The sequence below is a fragment of the Ascidiella aspersa genome, chromosome 9, assembly GCF_963924565.1.
Source record: "Ascidiella aspersa chromosome 9, kaAscAspe10.2, whole genome shotgun sequence".
In the NCBI taxonomy this organism is placed as follows: domain Eukaryota; kingdom Metazoa; phylum Chordata; class Ascidiacea; order Phlebobranchia; family Ascidiidae; genus Ascidiella; species Ascidiella aspersa.
In genome coordinates this window covers 1,944,166-1,971,346 of record NC_139455.1, presented here as the reverse complement: position 1 = coordinate 1,971,346, position 27,181 = coordinate 1,944,166, and the positions used below count along the sequence as shown (strand labels likewise).

The 27,181-nt window shown below is 35.5% G+C and overlaps 1 protein-coding gene across 1 annotated transcript; it reads left to right on the top strand.

Moving 5' to 3' along the window:
• The first annotated feature begins 914 nt into the window (after positions 1–914).
• On the top strand, positions 915–26,148 carry LOC146131830 (prestin-like). Its single transcript, XM_083397083.1, has 17 exons — positions 915–1,039; positions 4,630–4,913; positions 8,581–8,807; positions 9,426–9,560; positions 9,983–10,147; positions 10,720–10,832; positions 11,314–11,436; positions 12,394–12,541; positions 13,474–13,587; positions 14,408–14,581; positions 15,109–15,285; positions 15,659–15,767; positions 17,857–17,923; positions 21,996–22,158; positions 23,665–23,719; positions 24,480–24,589; positions 25,026–26,148. The coding sequence occupies exons 1-17, from the start codon at positions 915–917 to the stop codon at positions 25,086–25,088; spliced, it is 2,352 nt and encodes a 783-aa protein (XP_083253209.1). The 3' UTR covers positions 25,089–26,148.
• Positions 26,149–27,181: the final 1,033 nt, after the last annotated feature.

The window sequence follows — 27,181 nt, the reverse complement described above, 5'->3', positions numbered from 1 at the left end:
GACAATATAGTTGCCAAATAGTTCTTTGAAAGTTAAACAATTGCCGATTGGCGTGCAAAGAGTTTCCATGCTCTAAACATCTTGATTTGATTTGCTAACTTAAACGAATATGTTTTGTGTTATCAGTGATCGATCGGTTACAACCTTCATGCGATTCTCACAAAACGCCTCTTGACTCGAAATTTCTACTTTATTTTTGTATTGTGTTGCTATAGGTTCACATAATAGACTTAAACGAATATGTTTTGTAATATATATGTTTTGCTAGCAGGCATTTTTTGATTTATAGAATATGTTTTTCGTTATTAATACCGCTAATCATTTTAAGCATCTTTTTTGCTTGTTGGAATGCAAGTATTTCCAGATAGCGAACGTTAATTATTCGGTGTACAACACCAAAAAACATATTTATTTTCTTTTTTTTCTTAATTTAGCAAACTTAGTTTAACTTGATAATACGTAAGGCCAATAGAACATATCAATGTGCGATAATATCGGATCGGACACATATATTTTTTTCCATTTTCCAGCTAATTGGTTCACCAAAGCAAGTAGAAAACTTTACATAGAAAAGGCATAATACTTTATGACACTCCACCTACTCCACCTCATAAGGAAAACATGTGTGTTCAGATTGATGAAATAATAATAATATTATTACTATTTTTGTTAATTTTGGGATCTAAGCCTGCTCCAACATTGCTAGTTGTTGATCTCTTCTCCATATCGTAAGATTCAAGCAAAACCACAAAGGTTGTAAAAGAGATCCAAAAACAACTTTAAAGTTGTTTTTGGATCTCTTTTACAACCTTTGTGGTTTTGCTTGAATGTGTGTTCAGACTTTTTTCTACATTAATATATATCAAAGATTTAATTTTTTTTATATTGCTATTCTTGTTGAAGGTATTGGTAAAATGGGCAGTGGTTTGCCTGGTGGAAGCTCAATGTCACAAGTCGGCGGACCCATGAACCAAACGAAGACCATGGCCCAGCCCCAGATTATGAACCAAAAGGTACCCAATGTGAAGTGGACGTTTTGGTACGAGTTTTAAGTGTTTGAAACTACAAGCAAAGAAACAAGAAAAACCATCCAGAAAAATATGTGAGTTAAGATATGGAATGCACGTATCAATAATTTGCTTTATTAAATATTTTTGCTTTATTCTGAACTATAAATTGTATATACACCTATAGCCTACGATGATTCTTAAATGTAGCTGTCCACTTAAATAACGTAGTTTTGCCGTAAATACACATTTTCTTTGCCTTTCGCAAAGTTACTCGTAGACTTCGGCAGATAGCGCCCAGATTGGCTTAGAGGCTCTAAATTTCAATGTATCTTGAGAGACCCATACTACAGGAACGATTTTTTTACAATCTAGAACCGTCGTTTACTAGTGCGATTGAGACAAAAATAAAACTTTGCCCGAGCTATTTGATGTGTCAAGTCAAGTCAGTAGTCATAAAGGCTAAAGTCCAGTCAAGTTTTTTGAAAACATTTACTTAAGTGCACTTAAGTCAAGTCATTTGTCCAAAAGGCTCAAGTCATGTCAAGTTTTTTGAAAACATCAACCAAGTCAATGACTTAACTTAAAAGATATTGTCACGTGACCTGATGAATATAGTCAATGATAAGAATGAGATAAGGATTTGCATGCTTAAAACCAAATATTAGTACTGTTTACGCTTGCATCAAATATTAGACAAAATTACCCTTCGTTTTTACTACACATGCACTTTTCCGCAAAAGCAAACTCGACGAGCTACAAATTTGTTGCCAAAACAACGTTTGCTGTCGCGTTAAAAATTCAGCCCGTCAATGTGATTTCGCTGATAAAAATCTTTCAGTTTTCTGACCTACTCCTGCCCTTAAGGTTTGTATGTGGTGTTTAGTCGCATGTTGTTCGCACCTGTACAATGTATTAAACCGCCGTGATGACTAAATTCGCAAGAAAAACTGGTTTGCCCACGGTCTTCGGTTAAAGCCGGTTTTAAATCATGGTCTTGGTTTTTTCGTAGCGTAGCCATTTTTTTTACTAGACTCAGTCGATACGCGTGTATCACTTGAGTGCCCACAAATAGCAGGTCGGTTGTAGTACCGGAAAAAAGGCTGTTTTTGTAAAATCGCCGACCATAAAACCCAGGTTCTATCGGTGCGGCTCGCATTTGAGCAAGGATAAGTGCTGTAAATGCTTTTAAATCGCTGCTTTTTGGCGAATGTAAAGAAACTGAAGCGCAATTTGTAATGTTTTTATAAACGATCATTTTTTCAAAAATTAAAATTCAGTGAAGTTCGACTTGCAATCAGACTTGGGCATCTAGATAATTCTAGTTTTCTAATTTAACGAATTGGAGCAAAATGCGGCTGATTTTAATCTAATTAGTGAATTGCTTGTGCGCTTTAGTTCTAGTTCTTATCTAAATCGGATTTTACCAAAAATGCTGCGTAGTCCAACTGCATTTTTAGTCTCTCAGTCGAAATTTGGCCAGAACCACATCTAGGTGATTTTTAGGTTATGCTCAAAATGTATTAAAACTATCACACAAATATTTACCATTCCATCGTTATTAGAATAAATTGCGATTTAAGTTAAATTGATTGTGAAAAATGAAATGCAATTCTACTTCAAATTCAAATCCTGTTTTTCAAAAGTACAGATTTATTCTAATATAATTTGAAAAAGTCAAATCATCTAATTTTAAGTTTATATAACTTAGCAAAACTGAAATGACCTTATTTTGATTCCAATATAATTTTGAAAAGCTAAAATAAATCTAGTTGTACAAGTCTGTTTTCATGTAAGCAAAACGCTGCAATAACTCAAAATTATTCAACTAAATGCTAAATGTAAACGCTTTTTAGGAAGCGATTTTCAACGTTGACGTTTCTAATCGTTGACGGAAGTTGCTTATATAATTTCTGTGCATAACGAAATTTATAATATACAGCACGATAATTTAGTTTTAGGAGGTATTTTATATTAACGTTTGACCTTTGTTTCTTTAGTATGTCAACAGGCCTTACGATTGCTAATCCAGCGGCAAATATGGTAGAAAGGTAAGCGAAGTTTTTGTCTTTGAAACTATCATTGCATGATAAACGTAATAAAGTGTAGATATTTTGTTTAACAAAAAGCTAGGAAATCTTGTAGAACAAAACATATTTTTCCTAGATTTAAATATCTATTTATGTGTAGTGTGTAACTCTCTTGACATAATAGCATTTTGTAGAAATACCTTTTGCCGCCTAATTTTAAACTTATTTGCTTGAGACAGCGTGTTAAAAAAAAATTAAAAAGTCAGGCTCTACGGGAAACTGCTAAATGTCATACGAACAGGTTATCGCTCTCTAATTATAAAAACATTTAGGCCATTTATCTCTTTTTACAGGAAAAACAATTGGCTTGCTGTACATTGTGTTTGCTGGTAATTATCGGACAGTTTACAAAATTTGAATAGCTTTTAAAATTTAAACGTTTTGTTTTTATGTCAATGGCATGACTTAGTTGACATGCTCTATAATGACTTGACTGGGACTTAACTTGCTCTATATAGTGACTTTGTTATTTTCCGTGACAAAATTGTACTGTTGCGCACCTCAGAAGAAAAACTGTGCAGGAAGTTGCGTTGGTTCACACTCAAGGTGTTTTTTGCGTCATGCGCTAGCGCTACCCAACTCACACATAACGCGTTGCCAGCGTTAACGGCAAAGTTAAAATATTGCAACTTCAGCGACCGAAGCGTATGTTGAAGATTTAGGTGTCCATGTTTTCCGTTAACCCACAACACGTCTATGGTGTTAATTATAGTTTAGACCAGTGTTTCTTAACCTCGCGACTCACAATTGTGCCCCTGTTTGATTTGGTTGGGTCTCCGACTACAAAAGTGTTATATATACAAGGCAGTAGTTAAATTTTTATCATATTGGTTTTGGCAAGATTGCCTATCAATTTAAACCAATTTCAGAAGCAAAACAAAGACATTAATAATATTTTAATTAGATTTAAACTTATTAAGCTATTTTTGTCTTATGCTTTTTTTTGCAAAAAAGTTTAGCGAAGAGTATTGTGTCGCCAAACGGTCGTTTTTCTACTCCCTGTCAGGTCATAATTGGAACAAGTGAATTACAAGTCCCGTCCTGCGTCATAAAATGGAGTGTTAAGTAATTTTATAAAAATATACTTAAAACACTGAAGCATGCCGAGTCATTAAAAACAGTTATTATAGTTACGTTGAAATAATGTTTATTTTTACTGTGCCTTGCATGCCTACTTTTTGTACAAATCCATGTTGACACATTTTATGAAACGTTTATAAAATGCTTATTATACGCCTAACTATAACCTCCAACCATTATGTTCCAATATTTAAAGGGATTCTATATGATTCGAATTTTCACAAATTTCTGCACAACCGTAGCGCTTTTTGTGTTACACACCTGTTAGTTATTTTTAGATGTAGTAAGAATATCAAAGCCCATACAGAAGTAGGAAGCATTTAAAATGCCCAACACCTGAAAGAACTATGCGTCCATGCCATTGAAAAGTTTTTTTTTGTCACATTTCAACCAATTATGCTCGAAAACCTTAACAAAAAATCACACTTCAACAAAACTAAATTTTATTTCAGCAGGGATGACGAGCTGTTATCGGCTCGTTACGTCATAGACAGGCCGGCCCAGACCGTGGCCCGGTTCCGTCAGGACATGGCCGGTCCCCCCAGCGATCGGGACGGTCCCGGGGTCATTGGAAAGGTCAAAGGTTACTGCGGGTCATGCGGCGGTTCGAAGCTATTGGAGATTGTGATTGGTCTGTTCCCGATTCTGAGCTGGTTGCCAAAGTACAAGTTGAAGAAATGGTTGGCCGGTGATATCCTCTCAGGAGTTACTGTGGGAATCATCCATATTCCGCAGAGTAAGTATTATTGTTTTTATTTTACCGAAGTGAGTGGTCCAGCTGAATGGCAGAGCTTCACTTTTTGGGGGATTTTTTCTCGCATTTTCTTAACATTTAAACTCTCAAAACATCAACTTTTCTACATAAAGCTTCGTTCTAAAAGCACAAAATACAAAATAAAATCGTTAACATTCAGCAGAGAAAGTTTTTCTGTTTTTATTTTTAGCCTTAATTTTATCCAAATTCTCAAAAAATGAACTTCTCCACATAGAGCTCCGTTCTAAAATCATAAAAGACAAATAAGCGAAGTTCATTGAGGTAGTTAAAAGCTTTAAATTCTTTAAATTATTATCAACTTTTTTACACAAGGTTACCCCATCGGCCAAGAACACAAAATAAGCACGTCATACAGTTCGCTAACCTATGGCATTCGGTAGTAACCAATAGGCTATTATCGTGTGATACTGTACGTATCTTTGTTAATACTGGCAGAAAGTTATTTAAATAACAAAAAATGTCGTTTTTGTATCTACAATACTCGCGTTTTATTTACGGTAATATTAATTATACATATTATACAGCGGCTTCATGCTAAAAATATTGGCGTCCTATAGGTACTATAAAACAAGTATTCGAAATTGTCTTTACGCGGTTAAAGTTTGCAAAAAAATAGTTTGGGGGTACTCAAGGGGACAAAAACAACGTGTGGGGAAATTTTCGTGGGACGATAGAAAACATTTTTTTTTATTTCATTATCAAACCATAAAATATGATAAACAAGTGTACACTGGCCACATTTGACATGCGGGCCTGTAGTTGGACCACGCTGTGATGTTATTAGTGGGGGAGCTATGTGTCAAAAAAACCTTCTGGCATGCAAACTATAGGTAGACGTGAGATTTTTGGCACAGATGTTCATTTTGACGTTTAATCTTGATTTTTGCCCAAACCCAACTTGATTTCGGTGTACTTCCCCCCCCGTATGACCCCCTAAACCTCTAAATTTTAGCTTCAGCAAAATTATCTGCGATTGGTCTCAAACAAACGAGAATTTAAAATTATACTTTTAAAAAGATATTTTTTTAATTTTATGACGTATAATTTTAAAGTTATGGCTATTTTACGTTTTGATGACGTCATCGCTAGAATAGGAATTTCGTCTTATTAATCAAGATATCCCCTCATTCTTATTACTTTTATAGATTTGGTTTCGCGTTTTGGTTTTCTGGAATTCTTTTTACTACTCCAGTTGAATTATGACGTAATAGTGACGTCATCAGTTGTCGAAATTGCACATATTTTCAAAATTGCTTCACAGCAGACGTTAAAGTTTTCGTCTTACGGTTTAAACATAGATGAAAATATATGTTCAATAAATGCAGACTATAATATTTAAAAAACGCTATATATGAAAAATATTATATATTACCGTTGCGTGTCTGAAATGCTCAACCTTGACACTAACAACAGAATGCTCTAGCAAAGCTAGCAATTCAGGCCAGACACTATTTAAACAGCTTGAAAGATATATATATATATATTGCCGGTAAAGCATCCTCGAATAGACATTCTATTTGAATAAGATATACTGCCGATGCTTATGCTGGCGAAATATTATATATATATATATTTCTTTTAAGATGGTTTATTAGTGTCTGACCTGGGTTGCTTGAGTATTCTGCTGTTACGGATCAGGAATTAAGGTCGATATTTATCTTGCAAGGGCTAATGTGATTTTTATTATCAAATCATCAGTGCTACATACAACCTCTTTACACCAATAGAGTTATCTAATACTTTATTATAATGACCTCTACTTAAGTCTTTTGGACAAATAACTTGGGTTGAAATGAAGCGTTTTCTTTAGGTGTTTTTGATAAAATTGAGCTATTTATCCAAATTTTTGCACATAAAACAATTTTCTTGCTGTATGTTGCGTTTTTCTTTTTGTTTTAGTTCAGTTATAACAAGGACGTGACTTAAATTTGATTAGCTGTAATTATGACTTGACTTGGACTTGCGTAAACCATTATTTAATTCATCTTGATTAAAATGTTAACTACGTTTAATGTGATAAAAATTCACCAAAGAAAATTTGGGTGACAGCAGAAACCCAAAAAACGGACAAAACAACCGTGGTTAAGCGGCGGCAAGCGCGTAATGCCAAGTTGGTTTTGTTTTGGCAACACCAGGCCGCATTCATCTTAATCAGCGCGCTGACAGAAGAGAAAACGTTAACTTAAAATGTAAATCCGACGCTGCACCGGCGCAAACAATCCTGAGCGGCAGCGTTTCTGCATTTTTAGCTGCGAATTTGTTTAGGTTTTTGGTTAAAGGATAAGCAGGGATGCTTAGCTTGCGTTTACACGATGGAAGCCAAATCTCGGATTAACGTAACTTCAAACGGAAGCCGACGATGCCTTATTTATTTAAAGTAGCGTTAATAAGCGGTAAGTTAATCTCAAAATTCACGAAGTAGGCGCCATGGCTGCTTAGATAAATCCGCAAGTCTAGCAAATGAGCAATCACCTCAACTAGTGCTGGAATGTCCAGCTAAAACCTGCGTCGTTTATCTTTTTTGTTTTACTATTAAAAATACCTTGTAAAGAAGAAATTCCTGCGCTGGACAACAAATCATAGATTAATTCCTATAATAATTTGATATCAGATTGGCACCAATTGCACCCTATATCGGACGAGTATATTAGATACGACGCGTTTGATATTGTTAACAGCAAAATATTATTAAAACCGTTAAATACCACCTTAACAACAATTTTCTAACGCGAAATACAGTTTGCAACGTATTAAGATTCAAAATATCAATACAGATAAATAATGCATCGGGTGTAGCACTTATCATGCAATATTCTGCAAAATCGGGTGCCTTCGAAAAAATCACCCGAAATCAAAAAGTTGGTCTTCTAGCCTGGCCTTGCTTGCACTATAATTCGCAATAAGCCGACTACCGTTATCGCTAGCCAGCACGACTTTACAAGCGCTTGAAAGGCTGACTGATTTCTGTAAGCATTTCCATAGGCATCTTGTTTACTATCCAATGGGTGCCGTTATCGTTGGCCAGTACGACTCAAGAAGGGCTTGATCACAGAATATACATTGTGTATATAGAAGGCAGTTTTGTCGCCATCAAAGTATGACGTCACAACCGATGCGTCATAGCGTGGCGTAGAAATCATGTACCTAAAAGAGGCCACAAGAATTACGCTCGTATAGATTCTTATCGCTTCTTACAAAAACAACAACACCTCGCCAGCCTCAAAAGGGTAATATTTCAGTCTCTCAGGTAGAAACCGTTTGCAAACCGTTTGCGGCCGCCTGCGCGGTTTGGCCAACTAACCGCACATCTGCGCGTAAATAAAACTAAACATTTCGCCGCGCCGTGCCGCATACCGCGTGCGGCATGTCAAAGTTTTTCTTTTTAGTGAATTAAAAGTAAATAGCAAGTAGTTTACTCATGGATGTTTCATCCCTAAAGAGTTAGCTGTTGTCCATACCTAGGTAAGTTTTTGAATATATTGCATAATTATAGTGCTCAAATTTTGCGGGCAGCGCAGCTTAAGATTTCGGGAATAATTTGCGGTGCAGAGCAGCTTGCGAAAAACTTATTAAAGTGAGGTGCGGGCAGCGAACACAAATTTTATATTCTCACCATCTCTACTCTCAGGTCTCGCTTTTGCCGCACTTGCGGGGGTTCCCCCTTACTACGGGCTATACGTCACTTTCTACACGGTGCTGATCTACACTCTGATGGGAACATCGCGTCATTTATCGGTGGGAACTTTCGCCATCCCCAGCGTGCTTACACAGGCGGTGGTTATTAGATTTGTACCGGAGTCGATGAGACCGCTACCTGTGGTGGCTGCAGTTGCTGCCAACTTCACCACGGTAAGTGTTCACCAAGTATATCATCATCTTTCTTTTGAATAACAACTATATCTCCCTGTGTATAAGGTATTGGCTCCTTGTGGATGTCTTTCTCTGAGTTATACCAGGAAAGAACTTTATCCAATGTGTTTTTTTGGCGAGCAGTAATAACTCGTAGAGTCGTGTAGCTGCTAGCTTCAGCACAGTGGGTTTTCAGAAGTTTATGATTCTAATTGAATAAGGTAACTGGCCACTTGTGTAAAAGGTAACTGATCCCTGTTTTCTTTGCGGAGTTCGAATTGAATCCTGCATTTTTTACGAGGGAAATCCGTTTTTTGGGGGGTTTGCAAAACTAAATCTTAAATAACTAAACCTACTACTATGCTTATTAATTGCCTACCATCACAAACAAATAAACCTTTATCTACTGCCATACTCGTCTAAAGTGTTTATCATTACGTAGTCAAATTAATTTGGTAGTTGTTTCTATAAAGGCCGTCACCAGTTTTACCTCACAGAAAACATTACTGATTTGCAAAAAACTAAGACGGACAAGGTAATTCTTTCACTTTTTCCACGATAGTTGTACGATTAATTTGCAAGGCAGCACTATTGATTTTGCGAACTTTACACACTTTCCGTCAGGGCTCTCCTATGATGACGACAACAGCTATGATGGGAGGTGAAACCACCGCAGCCCCAACTCTTACCATGGCCGAGTTCGACTCGCAACGAGTAGCAATCGCATCAGCACTTTGCATGCTGATGGGAATCTTCCAGGTTAGAGCATGTACAACTGGAACATTTTACATCGATTCGCTGAGCCATAGGAGATCATTCTATATCGACTTAGATGTAGACTATATTCCTTGATAAAATACACGAATTTTGGTTATTTTATAAATTCAACCAGGACATAATTGGAGCAGAAACATTTTTATAGACCGATAGTAGTACATAATTGCCGATAATTAATAGGAGATAATTGCGTGTCGACTTGCATGCAGAAACTAACACCTCATATTTTTTCGGTCTTAAAGGATTTTCTAGTTTAACGTTTACTATTGAACTAAACTTCGTTTTTTTTTTTTTCAATTTCTAACTAAAGATCTAACTCTTTCTAGATGTCTATCTTCATCTGGACTTTAAATTAATTACGAACATTGAAGAACAACCCATTACGAATTTTTTGTGCTTTCCAGCTAATCTTTGGTGTGTGCCGCCTCGGTATGATCACCACCTACATGTCGCAGCCACTTCTACAAGGTTTCACCACAGGAGCCGCTCTCTACGTTGTTCTGTCGCAGATGCCAGCCATGCTTGGAATCCCAGCGCAGCCAAGAAGTGGCATCGGTTCCTTCTACTTGGTGAGACGTATGAGTAACACAACAAAATATTTAACTAACATATATGACATGCTTTTTTTCTAGCAGTTCGTGTATTTTCTGTACTCCCTATTTCTCCTATAAGTATTGGTAGGAGCTAGATTTAATTCCATAGGACTTAAATGTATCTCTGTACCTTATTAGGTCAAAAATCATTAAGGATTTGTTGGAATAACCAATAGCATTAACTTATATGCACTCGCAATATAAGTAACTTGAAGCAGAAATGTTAAAGACCGTGTATGGGTAGGTTACATTGTCCGGTTTTTCCAGATAAACAATGCTGAGTATTGTCGTCATAATAGTGAAATGTTTCTTGTTAGACATAGTTTATGACCAACTAGCGAAATAGCAAAACAAATAGGTGTCATTTTCCGAATGTTCCAAATAAACAATTACATATTATTGACGCTGTGCCTGTGCAGACTTCCTTCTTAAAACTGTGCACACATATTTTTCTTTGAATCGCTCATGTCTGTCAAAGTGCTGGGGCTAAGCAAATTGTCCCATGTACGATAATTTTTTAATCGTTCATGGCCATTATTGCGTCACAGAGCTGGGGCTACATCTTCACGAGCCTTCCCAAGACTCACATTGCCACTCTCGTGATCTCAATCATATGCATCATCATACTCGTGATCGGGAGAGAAATCAACGAGAGATACAGGTGACTGACTGGAATCTAGAGCTTTCCTTTAAATTAACAACTGTTTTGAAGAGTCGTTATGCCACACAATAGGCGTTGTCGGAAATTTCAGATTACAATGTATGGGTTTGGGTGGCATAAACATGCTTACAAGAGCAATATTAATTATCTTATCGCAATCTCAAACGTCTAGAATCTACAACTTTTTGATGCCCGATTCTTGACCTATCCTGTCCGAAATGACGTCATTGCTATGCTTATACTCAGGCGAAATGGATCAAATTGAAACTTTTAGAGGTATTTTTTTATCAAGTATTGATGACACCAAATTTAAAATCATTTTTTGTTTATTCCTCCCAACGTTAGCTTAGTTTAATAACTTTTACGACGTTATTGTGCAAAGCAAGTCAAAATGTTGGGAACTTAGGCCAAAATATCAGGAACCAAACAAAACATCAAGTATTAGAAAAAAAGATGTTTAAAAATCTTTTATTCTTTGCAGCGATCGACTTAAGGTTCCCATCCCCACAGAAGTGATTTTGGTCGTGGTTTTCATCATCGCTTCGTACTTTGGAGAGTTTAAGAAGATCTGGCAGATCAAGATTGTCGACACCTTGCCTCTTGGGTATGTTGCAATGTCCTTTGGGTCAAATTACCTTCACGAGTTGAAAGATGATTTTAACTGTATTGCTATGTATATAGATTTAATCAAGAATGCCATTAACATGATTTGGACGCCTTTTCAGGGAAACAGATTGGGTTTTTAGTTGTAAAACCATCATTGTTGTTTTCGGGCGGTTTGACTCTTTTTATACGTGTATTTTATGTTAGGCTACATTAATTAAATAACAGATTATGTGTTAAGAAATATTGTGGCAAATTTAAATCAATGTTTTACTTTGTGTTTGCTAAGTTATATTTAAATAGTAAAATCTTCATATCATAGGAATGCTTTAGTTTAGTTGCTGAAATACGGACTGTTGATCCCCTTCAATTCAAGTTGTATACACAGGTTGCAGCAGGCAACAGTGCTATGGTTGTTTCTCGACTTGCTCCCCTCTGGGCCTGCATAGCTCAATTGGATAGAGCGACGGTCCCGCTATGACCGAGGTCATGAGTTCGAACCTCACCGTAGGCTAATTGTTTTTCTTGACCGGGCTTGCACTATGATCCTGAATAGGCAAACCAAGCAATGTCACCAAAACCTCCGGCCATAACGGGGCCGTCGCTTTACCAACTGAGCTACAAAGGCTCAGACGGGAGAGTCGTGAATCAACCATAGCACCGTTGGCTGCTGCACCCTGTTCGTAAAACTGGTCTGTGGTGAGGTTCGAATTCACGACCTCGGTCATACCGGGACCGTCGCTCTACCAACTGAGCTATACAGGTAGAGGGAGTAGCAAGTTAAGAAACAACCATACGCCATTGCTTGCATCCTGTTCGTACAAACAACATATTGAAGGGATTAATAGTACCATATAAATGAAAGATACACACACACATGTGTTCTCAACAACTGTGATCAAGCCTGTAGAACAACCCATTTTAACTTTTTTATGATTTCTTGATTTTAACACCGCAGATTCCCGACGCCCCAGGTCCCCGATGTCAGTATCCTGGGTCAGGTTGTGGGTGAAGCGATCGGTCTCGCGGTCGTGGGGTTTGCGCTTAATATTTCGGTCAGCAAGTTCTACGCAATGAAGTTCGGCTACCCAATCGACTCAAACCAGGTTGGTAAGAACAACGGGGAAAGGCATTAATAAATACTTTTTGTTTCAAAAATACATGCTGATGACCATGGCATTTATATACTGCTTCGTAATCAATTTAGTCAATAGACTCAAACCAGGTTGGTAAGAAGTTCTAAGAACAACGGGGAAAAGGTTTGCCTAGTTTATAATATATCTTTCTTTTTGTTTTGTTTTAAAAAGCTGACAAAAAATAGTTTTCAATTTTTGTTGTCATAGTGTTAACCATGGCATTTATACTTCTTTTTTCGATTTACCCAATCCACTCAAACGGGGGAAGGCTTGCAACTATACGTAAATGCAAAAATTTAAAATCTGATTTACGTTTCGAGTATGTCTTACCCTTTTGATAATTTTCTTTCGCCCCATCGAAAATCAAAGTTTTAGAAATTAAATAATAAAATAGCGTTTTTTCGCTTTGCGGGAAACTACAGCATTTTTTAATGTAGCGCTTGAATTAAAAGTAACGCCTCTCCAAACTAAAACTTTAACAAAATAAACCAACTGTGTAATGTTTTTACGATTACTTTATGGCGTCAGGTTTAGATATAATTTTGTGACGTAAAGTTTTGACGTAACGTTGCGATGTCACGTTACGACGTTATATCTAACAAAACAATTCATGTCCCCCCAAGCAAAAATCATTACCTTCTTCCCTAACACCGCCTGTAAGAAAACAAAACTAATTCAATTTTTTTTTGCTGTAAAACTTGATGTAAATAGCTATTTTTTAATAAAAACACATATTTTTAAGTCAAGTTATTTTGCCAGAACTACTACTAGACAGTCCAATTTTAAACAGTTACTTGTATTTAAGTGTATTTAAAAAGTGCTTGACTAGAGTTAAACAGGCTTTAAGTTCTTCTGTCTTTACTTACTTTTAATCGACAATAATGACGCTTCATTTCCCTCAGGAACTGATCGCTTACGGAATGACCAACTTCATTCCAGCTTTCTTCCAATGCTTTCCTAACGCAGCAGCTTTGGCTCGGTGCCAGATCCAAGTAAACGCTGGTGGAAAAACACAGGTTAGTTGCCTTTATGATTCTGAAATAACTGAAAAAAACAACATTTTATTGAAAAACATAATCTTCTAAAATAGAATTTTAGCAGTAAAACGCCTTTGATCATTTGGTAATGACTGTAACCTTGTTTTATGAAAAACAAAATAAATTTTGAGGAACTGAAGTTAAATTAAACAAATATATTAATAATTCAGACAAAACCAACGTGTGCTCATAAATAGTACCCCGTCACATAAAACGATAATAAAAAGTAAAATAAGGCATTAAATTGAATTGGTTTTGTGAAATTTCTTAACGAAAATGTTTGCTTTCCAATATTTCACAAACCTAAATAATCCTCAGGCTGATCGAGGACATGTGTCCTAAAAAAGTCTGAAGATTACCATTTTTCTAAAATGCCCAAACACGGACTTCAAAGAACTAAAAAAGTTTGACGTAGTACTTAAACATAATAGTACGTCATAAATATATGTTGCACTATTGAAATATAGCCACATGTGATATAAATAGGGCCATTTTTATTTTAACCTATGAGGCCATAGTTCTGTCTTGAATTGATGCCAGTTACTCAAAATATTTCCTGCTTTTATGGGTTAATATGGTTTAATTGTGTCGCAGTTCCTGATTTACAATGCTTCCACGACGATTTTAACTTTATTTTAACCTATAAACTTCTCAGTAACAGTCCCCTAGGTGGTGAAAACAACTTTGTTCTTTGATTCGTGGACAGACGAGGTCCATACATTTTTTTAACTATATTGACTTTTGCGGGCCCTTGTTATAAATATATGTTGTAATTACTATTAATACTTACATTTTTTAGATCGTCGGCGCAATCACCGTTGTTATTCTACTTCTGACGATTCTAGTGGCTGGCCCCATATTCGAGCCCCTGCCTAAGGCTGTCCTGGGGTGTATTATCACGGTGGGGCTTTTCGGAGTCCTCAAGCAGTTCAATCTCATTTACCCCACGTTCAAGGCCTCGCCAGCTGACGGGGTAAGTCTGGGGTTAACAAAATGACTGAAAAATAACGTTGCGAAACATTGGTTTTGGCAATTTTTTTACATTTAATTTATGATTTATTCATTATTCATTATTTATTAAGACTTAACACTATTATTAGTGCTTCGATATGGTATACAGATTATAAATTATTATGAGACGGATCAAATCATTTGACTTTGGGTAAACTTTAACCTTGGGTGTTTATTTGCTTGGCGATAAAGGAATAGAACAAACAAAGAGAGTTTGTTTTCCTAAAAAAATAACTTTTTTGCGAAACAAGAGTAGGTCTACAAGTTTACAAAATATATTGAAAGTTAAGGTATAAGCAATTTATTAAAAATTTGGGCCCCATCACTTACTAAATGACCTGCAGTGACCTTTAACCCCAGATCATGCAATACAAAAATCCAAATTCGTAAAAAAAATATTAAAAGCGAAAGTTTTAACACATAAGCTACCTATTTGTAAATTTTGACCTCATCACTAACAATATGACCTACAGTAACCTTTAACCCCAGGTCATATGGGTGTTCACCTTCCTGGCAATCTGCTCACTCGGAGTCGACATCGGTTTGTTCGCCAGCATCGGGTTCGCTATGATCGTTACAGTTCTCAGGAGACAATATCCTTCCTACGAAGTTCTGGGAAGTGTAATGGGATCTGATGTTTACAGAGACCCTAGGACATTTCCAACGGTAATGTGGTAAACCATCCTGTTTTTTTTTACTTTTTGTGGAGGTCTTTCTGAATTTTGTAATACGTCAACAGTTCTGTTTTTTTATATATTAAAGTGAATACTCTAACCGACTAGAAACTCCGAATGATAATAATTTAGTTTTTTAACCTTTTATAAGTGATGTTTGTTTACTGCTCAGTCACATTAACTGAAAATAATACAAGTTCATTTTGAAACGTGTCAATCAAGATGAATGTCAAGATAAATAAGCTACATTACAGATTATTTGCCTTTAAAAGTCATTATAAAGATATCATTTCGTTTTTAATTAAAAAATAGTTAAGGTGTATAAAGCCCTACTTGTTATCAACATCGATGTTTTGCTTTATTAGGCCGACACCACTCCAGGAATCCTTGTTTTCAAGTTCAACGGAATGCTCTTTTACGTCAACAAAGATTATTTCAAGGAGAAACTCTTCAAGGCTTGTGGGTTCAACCCAGGTATTAGGCTACGTATTTTACGTTGTCCGTATGCTAAGCTTCGGCAAGAGCGAATATTTTCCTCCGCTCTTTACTAAAATTAAAACTAGGATACTTGACAATTTTTATAGTATAATGGTTGTTGGATTTAGTTAGACGTATCAAAGCCCATACAGAAGGAGGCAGCATTTTGTTAACATTTTGAATTAATCTTAAGATAATGGCTGGAGGTTGAAGTTTAAACGTAGAATGAATATTAAAACCCATACAGAAGTTAGGTAACATTTTTCGAACGTTTGAGTAATTTTAAGATAATGGCTGGAGGTTAACAAAGACACATTATTTTAACATTTTAAACGGACCATGCTAAAAACAACTAAAATTAATGTATAGAAATGTTCAAAGGGCTCTGATGTTCCTAATATTTCCATTTTAACATTAAAATAATTAACGACAAAGTCTGTTAAACGCTTAGCTGGTATAAGGCGATTTTAACTTAAGTTATATAAATATCTAAGTACGCTGTCAGTTGCTGAAATTGCTGTAGTGCACGGCATCAAGACGTTTCCCAAAACTGTAACTGGATATTGTTCTTTGGCGCAGTTGCTTTCAACTGTAAAAGTTCGTGCAAATTAAAAAGCGCCTGACGTATATTGCTGTTTGCAAAACGTTTGAGGTTCGTTAAACAGAAATCCCGTCCCTTGCTTCGCGGTGTTTAACCTCACAATGTCTGCATCACAGCAGAATAGCTGATTCACTTTTTACTTCTGTAAATCATTGCACATATTCTAAACCAGCCGAGTAATCTCTGTAAAGGACACTAACCCCATTGAAAACGCCCCAAAAATCTAATAAACTAAATAACCTTAATAAAACGTTTAAACCCTAACTTATTCATATATATTGGAACGCACTATAAATACAAACTTACATTACGAAAGCACCGAAAAATAACGTAAAATTATAAAAAAGCACTTAAAAAGACCATCATTACCCTTGTAAAAATAAACCCATTGATCCATTGTAGTAGCAAGTAACCCAGCAATGTACCAAAAACTTCAATACAAGAATTGATGAACCCTTTAAAAGGCTTCTTAACCCCGTACAAAGACTTTTGACCGTGTAAAACGACTATTAACCCCACAATATATGAATAACCCCCATAAAATAAGTTAACTAACCCTTAAAACAGCCCACCAATTCCCTAAAATTCCCAGTAACCCCGTAAACAGACTATTTACCCGGCCAAATAGCCCCCAAACCACAAAAGAGACAAATTACCGTGCGAGGATCTGACGCGCGCTCGCCGAATAATCAAAAAAAGCGAGGCTTCGAATTTCACCCAAAACCTGTTGATCTCGGTAAGACACTTTTTGTATTTTGAAACGGAATAACGTTCGCACGCCATTAGGTTTGCCCCCTTTACCGCGTATTGCAAAAACAGGGTGATAAGTGAGTCTAATGGGGCGCCGCGCGGAACATTTTTTAAATGGGGTTATGACACATCTGCTTTAAAGTTTTTTTTGTTGAATTAGGGAATTTGTGAATGGTTAAAATAGCAGATTTGCTGTTAGGTGCGAATGCTCTATACGGACTTTGATATACCTTCTTATGTTACGTTTAACTTTCTACAATATAAATATATCCGATCTGTGTCATATATCGATTCAGCAAGATGCATCTGGAAAGGCTTACCGAAACCAGTCAGCCTGACCAGGATTTACATGCAAGAAAGGCAAGGCTAGAAAAAACAACTAGTCTGTGGTGAGGTTTGAACTCACTACCACGGGTCATAAGGATCAGGCTCAAAGGGTGGCAAGTCGAGAAACAACCATAGCACCATTGCTTGCTGCATCCTGTCAGTAAAACTAGCTACACAGGCTGCTAGGGGATCAAAACAAACCATAGCATTATTATTGCCTGCTGTATTATCCTCTTCAACATACGATCCAAATGAACGTGATTATCAGCGCAGATTTTCAGCAACTGAAACGTGCATACACAATATGTATTCTGTTATCAATACATTATATAGTACACAAGGCTGACCGAAGTCAGTCTGGCTGATCAGGCTTACAGTGTTTTAATCCATTATTACAATTTACATTAGATCAAGTGATCGTTCAACGAAGGAAATACGCTTCCAAACTGAAGAAGCTCAACAGAATGGCTGGAAAGTAAGTTGGCATATTTTCAGGTTTTAATAAACAAAACGAATGGTCGTATATTGGGTGGTAGATAATGCCTGACGGGGTTTCTTTGATCTAGCATTCGTCAAAAACATGTTTAACACAAGTTTAAAAAAACATCAAAACCCAAAACGCGTTTTATGAAAGTTGGCAAATTGAAACTTAACGGGTTATACTCAAGAATACGTTGCTTTGTAATATGTAAATGGCACTACCTTCTCAAACAACCCCTTGTGACCCCCGAGAGAACCCTTTGCGACTGGTTTAAGCAGTGCTATACCTAATTTACAAATACGCTAAATCACGATTTTTTTTAGAAAAACAAAACAAAATCATTAAAAAGGTCAAAAATGCGTCATTTAATTTGTGGTAGTTTGTTCCGAGATTCAATCTGCGCACCGCATTTTACACATAGCTTTCATTTGCGGAATTCGGCAACTTACTTCAAACCCAGAAAGTTATGGTTTGCTGTAAACTAAACACCAGCTTATGTAATGTTTGATTCTGCATGAGCAGGCAGTTTTTGAATAAAGGCAACCCTGTTTTTTGCCCGAGACCTCTCCCTTGGAACACGTTTAAACGCAATTGCCCTGTATGCAAGCTTAAAACTTGTTTTTCCGTAAACTAAAACCGCATGGCTTCAACCGACGTATGCGGCCAGCAGGCTGAATCATTGCGTTTCAGGAATTTGTTTTGCAAATCCGGGATCTAACGGGGCAGAGAATGTTATTAATTCTAATTAATCATGTTGAGGATATTTTATGTCTTATCTAAAAAAGTCCCGTTAATTAAGAGTTTTTAAGTTGAAGGCTCAATGTGTTTTAAAGCGAAAAAGCATTGTTGTTAATAATCACTCTAAAGATAATTGCTAAAAAACACCAAAAAATGTTGTGTGGAAATTGGGTGAAGGGTTAGTAAACACAATTCTTTGAATTGGCGTTTTTTCACCGCAGAGGTAAGCGTGCAAATCATGCTTAGTAAAGTAGTGAACCAACAAAAATAACAAATCAACCAAGCAAAAACCTCGTTAATCGTACTAGTAAGCTCCATAATCGCTCAGTTTGTTTTGCGGTCTTTTTGGGCAGCAACTCAATTAAAAAGGAACAAACTGTTTTACAAACAAATTTAAAGCGTTAACTGCGGTTTGACAGTTAAAATTATTTTCAAATCGAAAATCAAAATCGTTTTTAAGGTATCAAAAAATTGGGAATTAATTCTAAACTATTTTGGAGTTTGAAAACTTTTGCCTAAGTCACCATATGTCATGCGTTTTAAAACTGAATCGTTTAAACGGGACAGACGTTAAGGATATTTCATGTTTTACCAAAGACGTTGTCATTTGGTGGATTTTTTGGGTTGAAGATGTGTTTTAAACAGAAAAGGCAATGTAGTTAATAAATTTGTTACCCACCCCCCAAAATTTTTTGTATAAAATTCAGGTAAGCGGTCGGCAAAAACAATTCTTTGAATTGGCGTTTTTCCCTTACCGCAGAGGTTAGTTAGCGTACAAATCACGCTTAGTGAATTACTGTACCAACGAAAACAACAAATTACCCAAGCAAAAACTCGTTAATCGTCCTAGAAAGCTCCAAAATCGCTCAACTGATTTTGCAGTCTTTTTGGATAGCAACTGAATAAAAAAAAGGAACCAACTGTTTCAACTGTAATAATCCTGTTGGCAATATTTTAGGTCTAACTTAAAAAAGTCCTGTCATTTAGATGAGTTTTGGGGTTGAAGATGTGTTTTAAAGCGAAAAAGAAATGGTGTTAATAATCATTGTGAAGATATATGTTACCCCCCCCCCCCCCAAAAAAAAAAAACATGTTGTATGAAAATTAGATAAGGTATCAGCAAAAAAAAATTATTTGAATTGGCGTTTTTCCTTACCGCGGAGGTTAACGTTTAAATCACGCTTAGTGTGTAACAAATTACCCAAGCAAAAACTCTCGTTAATCGTCCTAGAAAGCTCCTCCAAATTCGCTCAACTGATTTCGCGGTCTTTTTGGATAGCAACTTAATTAAAAAAAGGAACCAACTTGTTTGAGTGAACTACATTCCTCCAGGGAATTAGCTCGAAAGGACTGGAGCGTTGTACACACAGGATTTCTGGCTTTATGTACTTGCATCGCGTGCTCGTGTGTTTATATAGTTTAAGGTCGAAAACGCCCATATTGTTTCAGCCAATCAGAAGGTTGGTTTTCGATGAAATTAATCCTCGTCCAATCTTAAGTTTGAATACAGGGTTTCAATTCAAAATACCGGATTCCTGGCATTTATATTTCGATACTAATACCCAGGATCACCACACCGTGCTTATTTTTGGTGACAGTGTCTTAGAAAATACTAATGTGCTTAGTTTGTATTATTTTAGAATTTATTAAGCCTCAATACACTGTTCATTATACAAGTTTGGTGAACCCTGGCCAAATACGTCACGGACGTTTCGCCAATTCAACCAAATAAAGTATTTTGTTTTCTTGAGCTTTCGCGATTAAGCTGCTTTAAGGTTCATTTGGGGCAGAGAACAACAAGTGTTTTTGACAGAATTGTATTTGGGTGCCTCCCCCCAGTTATCAAAAGCGTGCTTATTTTTTGGTCTTACCAGATTCCAAACCTTTCGGTATTTTTTTTTAAATTAAAGATTATTTTTTTGAGGTAGAGCGTGCAAGGTTTTAGGGCAGAAGTTATTTTTGTTGATTTCAATTTTGAATCACAAGTGTTATTTGCCAAAAACGGACCCTGCCAATAAAATATTCGCCTGCTTTGCGATTTGTAAACACAAATATTCGTTGAATGAAATTAATCCTTGTCCTATCTAAAAACAACTCTAAAAAAAAAGAGTATATGGTTTTAATTAGAAAATGCCTGACATTTATTATTTATACTCTGATACCGATACCTCACTAAAAGTGTGGTCATCCAGAGGTGAAAGCAGAATAAATTTTATACGCCTGAGTTTATCGTTTGACGTAGAAAACAAATATGCATCTGATATATTATGTTGAATGCATTCACGATGGCGGAACATGGCCTGGTAAAAAAAAAAATTTTACTAAAAAAAAGTACTGTAAACAAGGCATTTTTAAATGACTTAAGCTCCAGTCGAGTCTTTCGTAAGTCAAATCATTTTTAGAGCAAGTCAACTTCAAGTCCTTGTCATGAAAATAAACTCTAAACTATAAAAACCTATGACCTCGTTCGATTATGACGAATAACGCGTCAAAATAAATAAACGCAAGCAAATAGTTATAAATAAGCCAATTTAGTAAAAAAATTAAGGAATTCTTAATTTCAAAGACTTAAAACCCTGCCTTAGACAAACATGTCGTGGATTACATGACTGTTGCACTTTCCTATCCGATTGTTGCAACTTGGAGTCCAGTCTGTTTATTGTAATTTTAAATATTATCATAAACCAGACGTTGTAATCAGCTTGGCTTGTGCGATGGTGTGTATAACAACAACATTAACAAGATCTAATCTTGGCCAGATTACCGAAATCCTTGTTGCCAACGCGATTGACAAAGTGGCCTATTATAGTTACAAATATTGTCAAGTTTTGCTACTGTTTGATCTTAAGAAAAACACAATAAATCTTAATAAAACGAACAATAATACTGACAAACAATTTACATCAATTGTAAACGTTTGTATGCACAAGGTCTTTGCAAAATCAAGGGAACTGGTAAAAAACATTGTGTTATCCCCAGTTATCATCTTAAGATACAATCTTAACGTTCTGAAAAAAGGTGTAACCAATATAAGAATTGTGCAAAAATTTCAATTCTGTATCGTCACAACTTTCGGAGATAATGCCCCAAAACAATCTCGGCGCGCAAAGTTCGCCCAGGTGGTTCTGCTTGGGAAAAACTACTTTGAACACCAAAGGCTAGTCAGCTAAAAGAATTCTGGCAGATAATAATTTTAACACAAAAATAAACATATTTACGTATATAATTTAAAAAAAAATTCCAACATTTTAATACTGGTCTAAATTTTGTAAATTTTGAAAACAAATTAATATTTAGAAAGGAATATTATTATTATTTTTTTCTAAAGGGGTGACAATATAGCAGTCAGTAATGGCGATTCTAAACCCTCGACGAACGTGGACGTTGGCCTCCCTGACCCTGACCTTGCGATCGGTGACCTCAAGGTCATTATTATCGACTGTTCGGCCATCAGCATGCTCGATATTGTTGGAGTCAAAACCATACAGGCGGTAAGTTGGACATATAGGATAACAAATGTCGTGGCGCATCTGGCGAGCGAAGCGACGTTAAACACCATTGTATATATGAATTTTTTTGACTTGATTTATTGTAAACAAACCTAAAAGACTTAATTCCCCAGAACTTAAGTCCAAGTCAAGTTATTTGGAATAAGATATAATTCAAGTCATGATTAGAGTCAATTTCAAGTAAAGGCCTTGTTATAATATGAAACCTTAAACTTTTAAATTTGTAAACTATTCCGATTATTTATGAGCAATAACTGACTTGAAAAATAAGAAAAATACCACATATGGCAAACTAATTGTTTTATGTGCAAAACTTGATTCTTAACTACCGTTAGCCGAATGAAAAATAACTATATGTTTTTTTTATGTGCCTGCGGCGCACGTGGAACTGTTCTATAGCGCACTGAGTAAAGAAGCGCTGTTCAACTAACAAGTACAGTAAAAGAACGGTCGTTAATTAAACCCAAGTTCTCTTTTAATAAGCGCTGAGCCAATAATTACAACCACTTTTTTCAAATATTAAAACGATTAAATCATAAAAATATCGTCGTTAGTTTGTCAAGGATAATTATATTCTTTAACTTGTGGTTTGTTACATTTTGTTTATTACTAGGCTGAGTTAATTATGATCATTTACGGAGGATGTACATTTTACACAGTTAAAAGTTCATATTTTGGGTATGCATATTGCATATACCGTTACAGTTAGTTTTGAAGGCAGAACGCTGCGTTAAACTAGGTTTACTTAATTCAAACAAAATTAACTCCCAAAAAGTTTAAACTAAGAAAGAAAAAACTTTTGAATCACGCTGATGTATATCGTACACCGGAGTCTTTAAAAGACTAAAAGTTGACAGTGAGATTTATTGGCCAGTTTAAACTTTCTCGTAACATTTGAGTGGTCACTGAGAGTTCACAAAATTTTGTCTGAATGCCCAGGAAAGACATGGTGTTTGTTCAGTACGTTTACTGTCAATACATTAGAAGACCAGTGGCATTTAAACCAAAGCCTCAGTCATTAATCAGCAGTGGGTTGGTTTTTTCCCGTTACGTCTGCGTTTGATTGACATATAGTTAAGATTAAGGGAAGCAGGCTGAATCACCAAGTAAAGCCGTTTCACCGTTTATCTTGGTAAAAAAATCGAGTACAGGAGGTTTTAAATATTGTCTAGATCAGGGGTCGGCAACCTTTTTGACAATGCGGACCGGTTTAAAACAAATTTTGTCTCGAACCGGCCTTGAAAAACTTGTTCAGTAAAGGAAAATTATTAAAACTTTTTTGTGCGAACATTAAGTTTTTTTTTTCTTTCTTTTACGATACCTCTTAATTCTGAATTTTCATCATACCTATCAATTAATGTGCTTTGAATATAAAAATACATTTTAACTTTTTCCAGGTTTTTACTTAAATCTACAGTTCGGGCTGTTTTGCTGCAAGTCATTTTGTTGAAACATTGGTTTTAACACTTTTAGTTTTATGTTGTGCAGTTGCAGAGCAGTTTTACAACAGTGGGCGTTGAATGGGTGTTGACCAATGTTTCGGGTAAGTGTTAGCAAATATAGTTTGTTTAGTGTCTCCAGTATGATTGACAGTGTTGTAAACAATTCATTTTTAAATGACTCAAGTCCCAGTTAAGTCATTTGAAAAATAACTTCAGTCAGTTGCCCAAGTCAAGTCCTTGTGATAAAAATAAAACGTTAAATTATTAAAATTGGAATCTTGTCAGATCATAGGTAATTTGTTAACAAAAAATACCAAAAATGCAACAGCAAGCAAATTGCTCTATGTACATAATTAAGGTAAATTTATAAAACAATTGCTCAATGAAAACACCTTATTTCATATTAACTCATTTGCCCAAAAGACTTAAGTCAAGTCATTTAAAAACAGGGACTTAAGTGCACTTAAATCAAGTCATTCCAACACAGATTGGTGACATAACAACAGATGTACACATTAGCCCGGACTGAATATATTTTAGCTATCTTGTTAATGGTGAGTAAGAGAACTGGCAAAAACTGAAACAAAATTTTTTGATTGCCTGATATAGCATAATTATTTGTGTTGGTTCCGCATGGTTAAATAAGACAAAACAATTTTCTTTTGAAGCCCATACAGAAGTAGGTACGGCCTTGATATTCTAATATTTTTCTATTGTTTATCAGACAGTAAACAGGCCTAATTTAAAAACGTCTTATACAACGTCCATTGTTGAAACTTTTACCAAAAAATACCGCCCGGGACTAATTTAATCCACAGCGGCCCACTCATTTTTTGATAAAAATACGTTTCATGACAACAGATGACGTCAGAAACTCGTTGACACGCTTGGATTACTACGCAACGGCTGATGACGACACAGAGTTCATTTCGGTGCATGACGCGGTGCTTTATATGCAAAATAAATACGAGGTAAAAATAAAAATTACGAAGACGTCTTTTTATTGTCAGAATACGTTTTAAAGCCTTGTCCTGCCAAAGTAAATTTAACCTGGTGTTATCTATAAAATAAATCGATTTTTTTTTTCAATTTTCAAAATTTTAAGTTGGAAAATACCTAGCACAGCTATTTCACGATTAAAATTTGAGTCCCAAGTTCTGCTCCGCAGCCCTGGTCACTAGTTTACAGTTACAAGTGAATCCTAGCCCGTTTACACTACAGCTGCACTCAGCTGAGCAAAGCGTAATTTGTATTTAAATTCTATTGTGGCGAGCGTTTCACGCTTTGCTAAACTCAAGGCCCATGCAGCTGGAAAAAATACGTTTTGGAGCGATTTTTACGCCCAGTGCAGCTGCAGTGCAAACGGACCTTTACGATCATATTTTATATTTTTTTGATTTATTCTAGACTAAGGCGAAATCTCCCAACGACCGTATCTCAATCGATGGAGATCGGACTTCTTCTGTGTAAAGAAGAAGGTTGAACATATTTCTGTTAACGAGGCAACAACATCAACTCATTCCACTAACTTCGACGGAAATGGAAGCCAACATTTGTAGAGCCTACCTATGTTTAACCCTTTTTGTTTAGCAAGTCTCACGAAGGGTATGTTAGCAAAATTAGAAAAAAATAACAACGTAAGTATTTTGTCTATTGTGTAACATGTAAACACGCCGGTAAATTTTATTTCAAGGCGTTATTTTCGTAGGAGGGTTACTGATGGTTTGATATTGAATGGAGAGATGTACCTCACTTTTATTTTATTGCTGGGTAGTGTAAAGTGAAAAAATATTTATGTATTCAATGAACTAACGTGATTGTTTTAACTGTATTAACAGACTTTTAACGGTACATGAGTTTTATTATTTTTTATCCATGATAATTGTCTCTTCACATGAAAATTGTTTAGTACATGATCTTTAGAAGATGAATGCACATCAGTGTATAATTTTTTTTATTTGTACATGACTGTTTTGTTCCTATTTCTAAGTTTCGAAAATATAGTCTTTTAATCGAATTTATTTGCAATGTAATTAATCTGCCGTACATGAAAATTGATAGAAGTGTTTTTTACATTTCCTTTCGTGGAGTGGTTATAAACTAACGTGATTGTATGTTTTAATTGTATAAACAGACTTTAAAAGGTACATAAAGTTTCTTATGCTTTTACCCATAATAATTCTCTCTTCACATGAACATTGTCTTTAGTACATGAAAAATGGTGTGTTTTAATTAAATTTCTTTGCGATAAGACTAATCTCCCGTAGCCTACATGACAAATGATAGGTGTGTACTTTTCATTTCCTTTTGGGTCGTGGGGAGTTAAAAAAATCCCTTTGTCGATGTGAAGGTTCTCACAAAAATTTGAAAAGACAACTAAAACATTTTTTCTTTTGACAAATCAGTGCCGAATACCGTGATTTTAAAAAGCTAAATTCACGCAAAATGTAATCACATTAGAAAATTTCATTTTAAGACACATTATGCATAGGAGTAATGCTGGTGTGATGGAAAAAATATTCTGTATATTTAAGGACGTGATCCATGAGCACTCTCTCTTCACATGAAAATTCTTTAGTACATGATCTTTGAAAGATAAATGTACATCAGTGTATAATTTTTTTTTATTCGTACATGAATGTCTTTTCCCCTTTTCTGAGTTTCAAAAATGGTGTATTTTAATCGAATTTCTTTGCGATATAGCCAATCTTCCGTACATGACAATTGGGGTGTTAAAACGTGATTGTATGTTTTAATTGTATTAACAGACTTTTAACGGTACATGAGGTTTATTATTTTTTATCCATGATAATTCTCTCTTCACATGAAAATTCTTTAGTACATGATCTTTGAAGGATAAATGCACATCAGTGTATAATTTTGTTTATTGTTTGTACATGACTGTTTTGTGCGTTTTTTTCCGAATTCAAAAAATAGTGTCTTTAATTGAAATTCTTTGTGATAAGAACAATTACTTTTTGTGGTGTGTAGAGTTTTTGATTTTTTTTACATTTATTGCATGGGTTTTAGTATTTAACTGTCAGAGTCCTCCATTTGGAGACCCGAAAAGTCGTAACAAAAGAGAGCGTAAGAAAGTTGCAACACTAAAACATTAAAAAACAACGCTTCGATTGACGCTTCATTGCAAAAACAATATAATGGATAAAATAAATTTCCCAATTTTTGTCCAACTATTAGCAGCTTGTTATACCCATGCGGTAAAATCTGTTTCTCTGCACGCCAATATCATCCTTTACAGTAAATTTGATATTTCTTTGTACATAAAAACTATTTTTTAAATGAACGTTGTGAACACCACTACATTTGTAAATTGCTGCCTTAAAACATTCGCCCTGCTTAAGTTAACCGTGTGTAACTGATAAATTAATCCATTACTAACAAAACATTACACATTAAAGCAAACTAATAAGTCTGATACAACCTTGTAATAAAACTAGCCTTAACCAATAGCCATACTTTACATTAGCTGCATCGCATTTTTCGCTTTTATACGAAACTAACAATACATTACACATTAAAGCAAAGTAATAAGTGTTAGATAA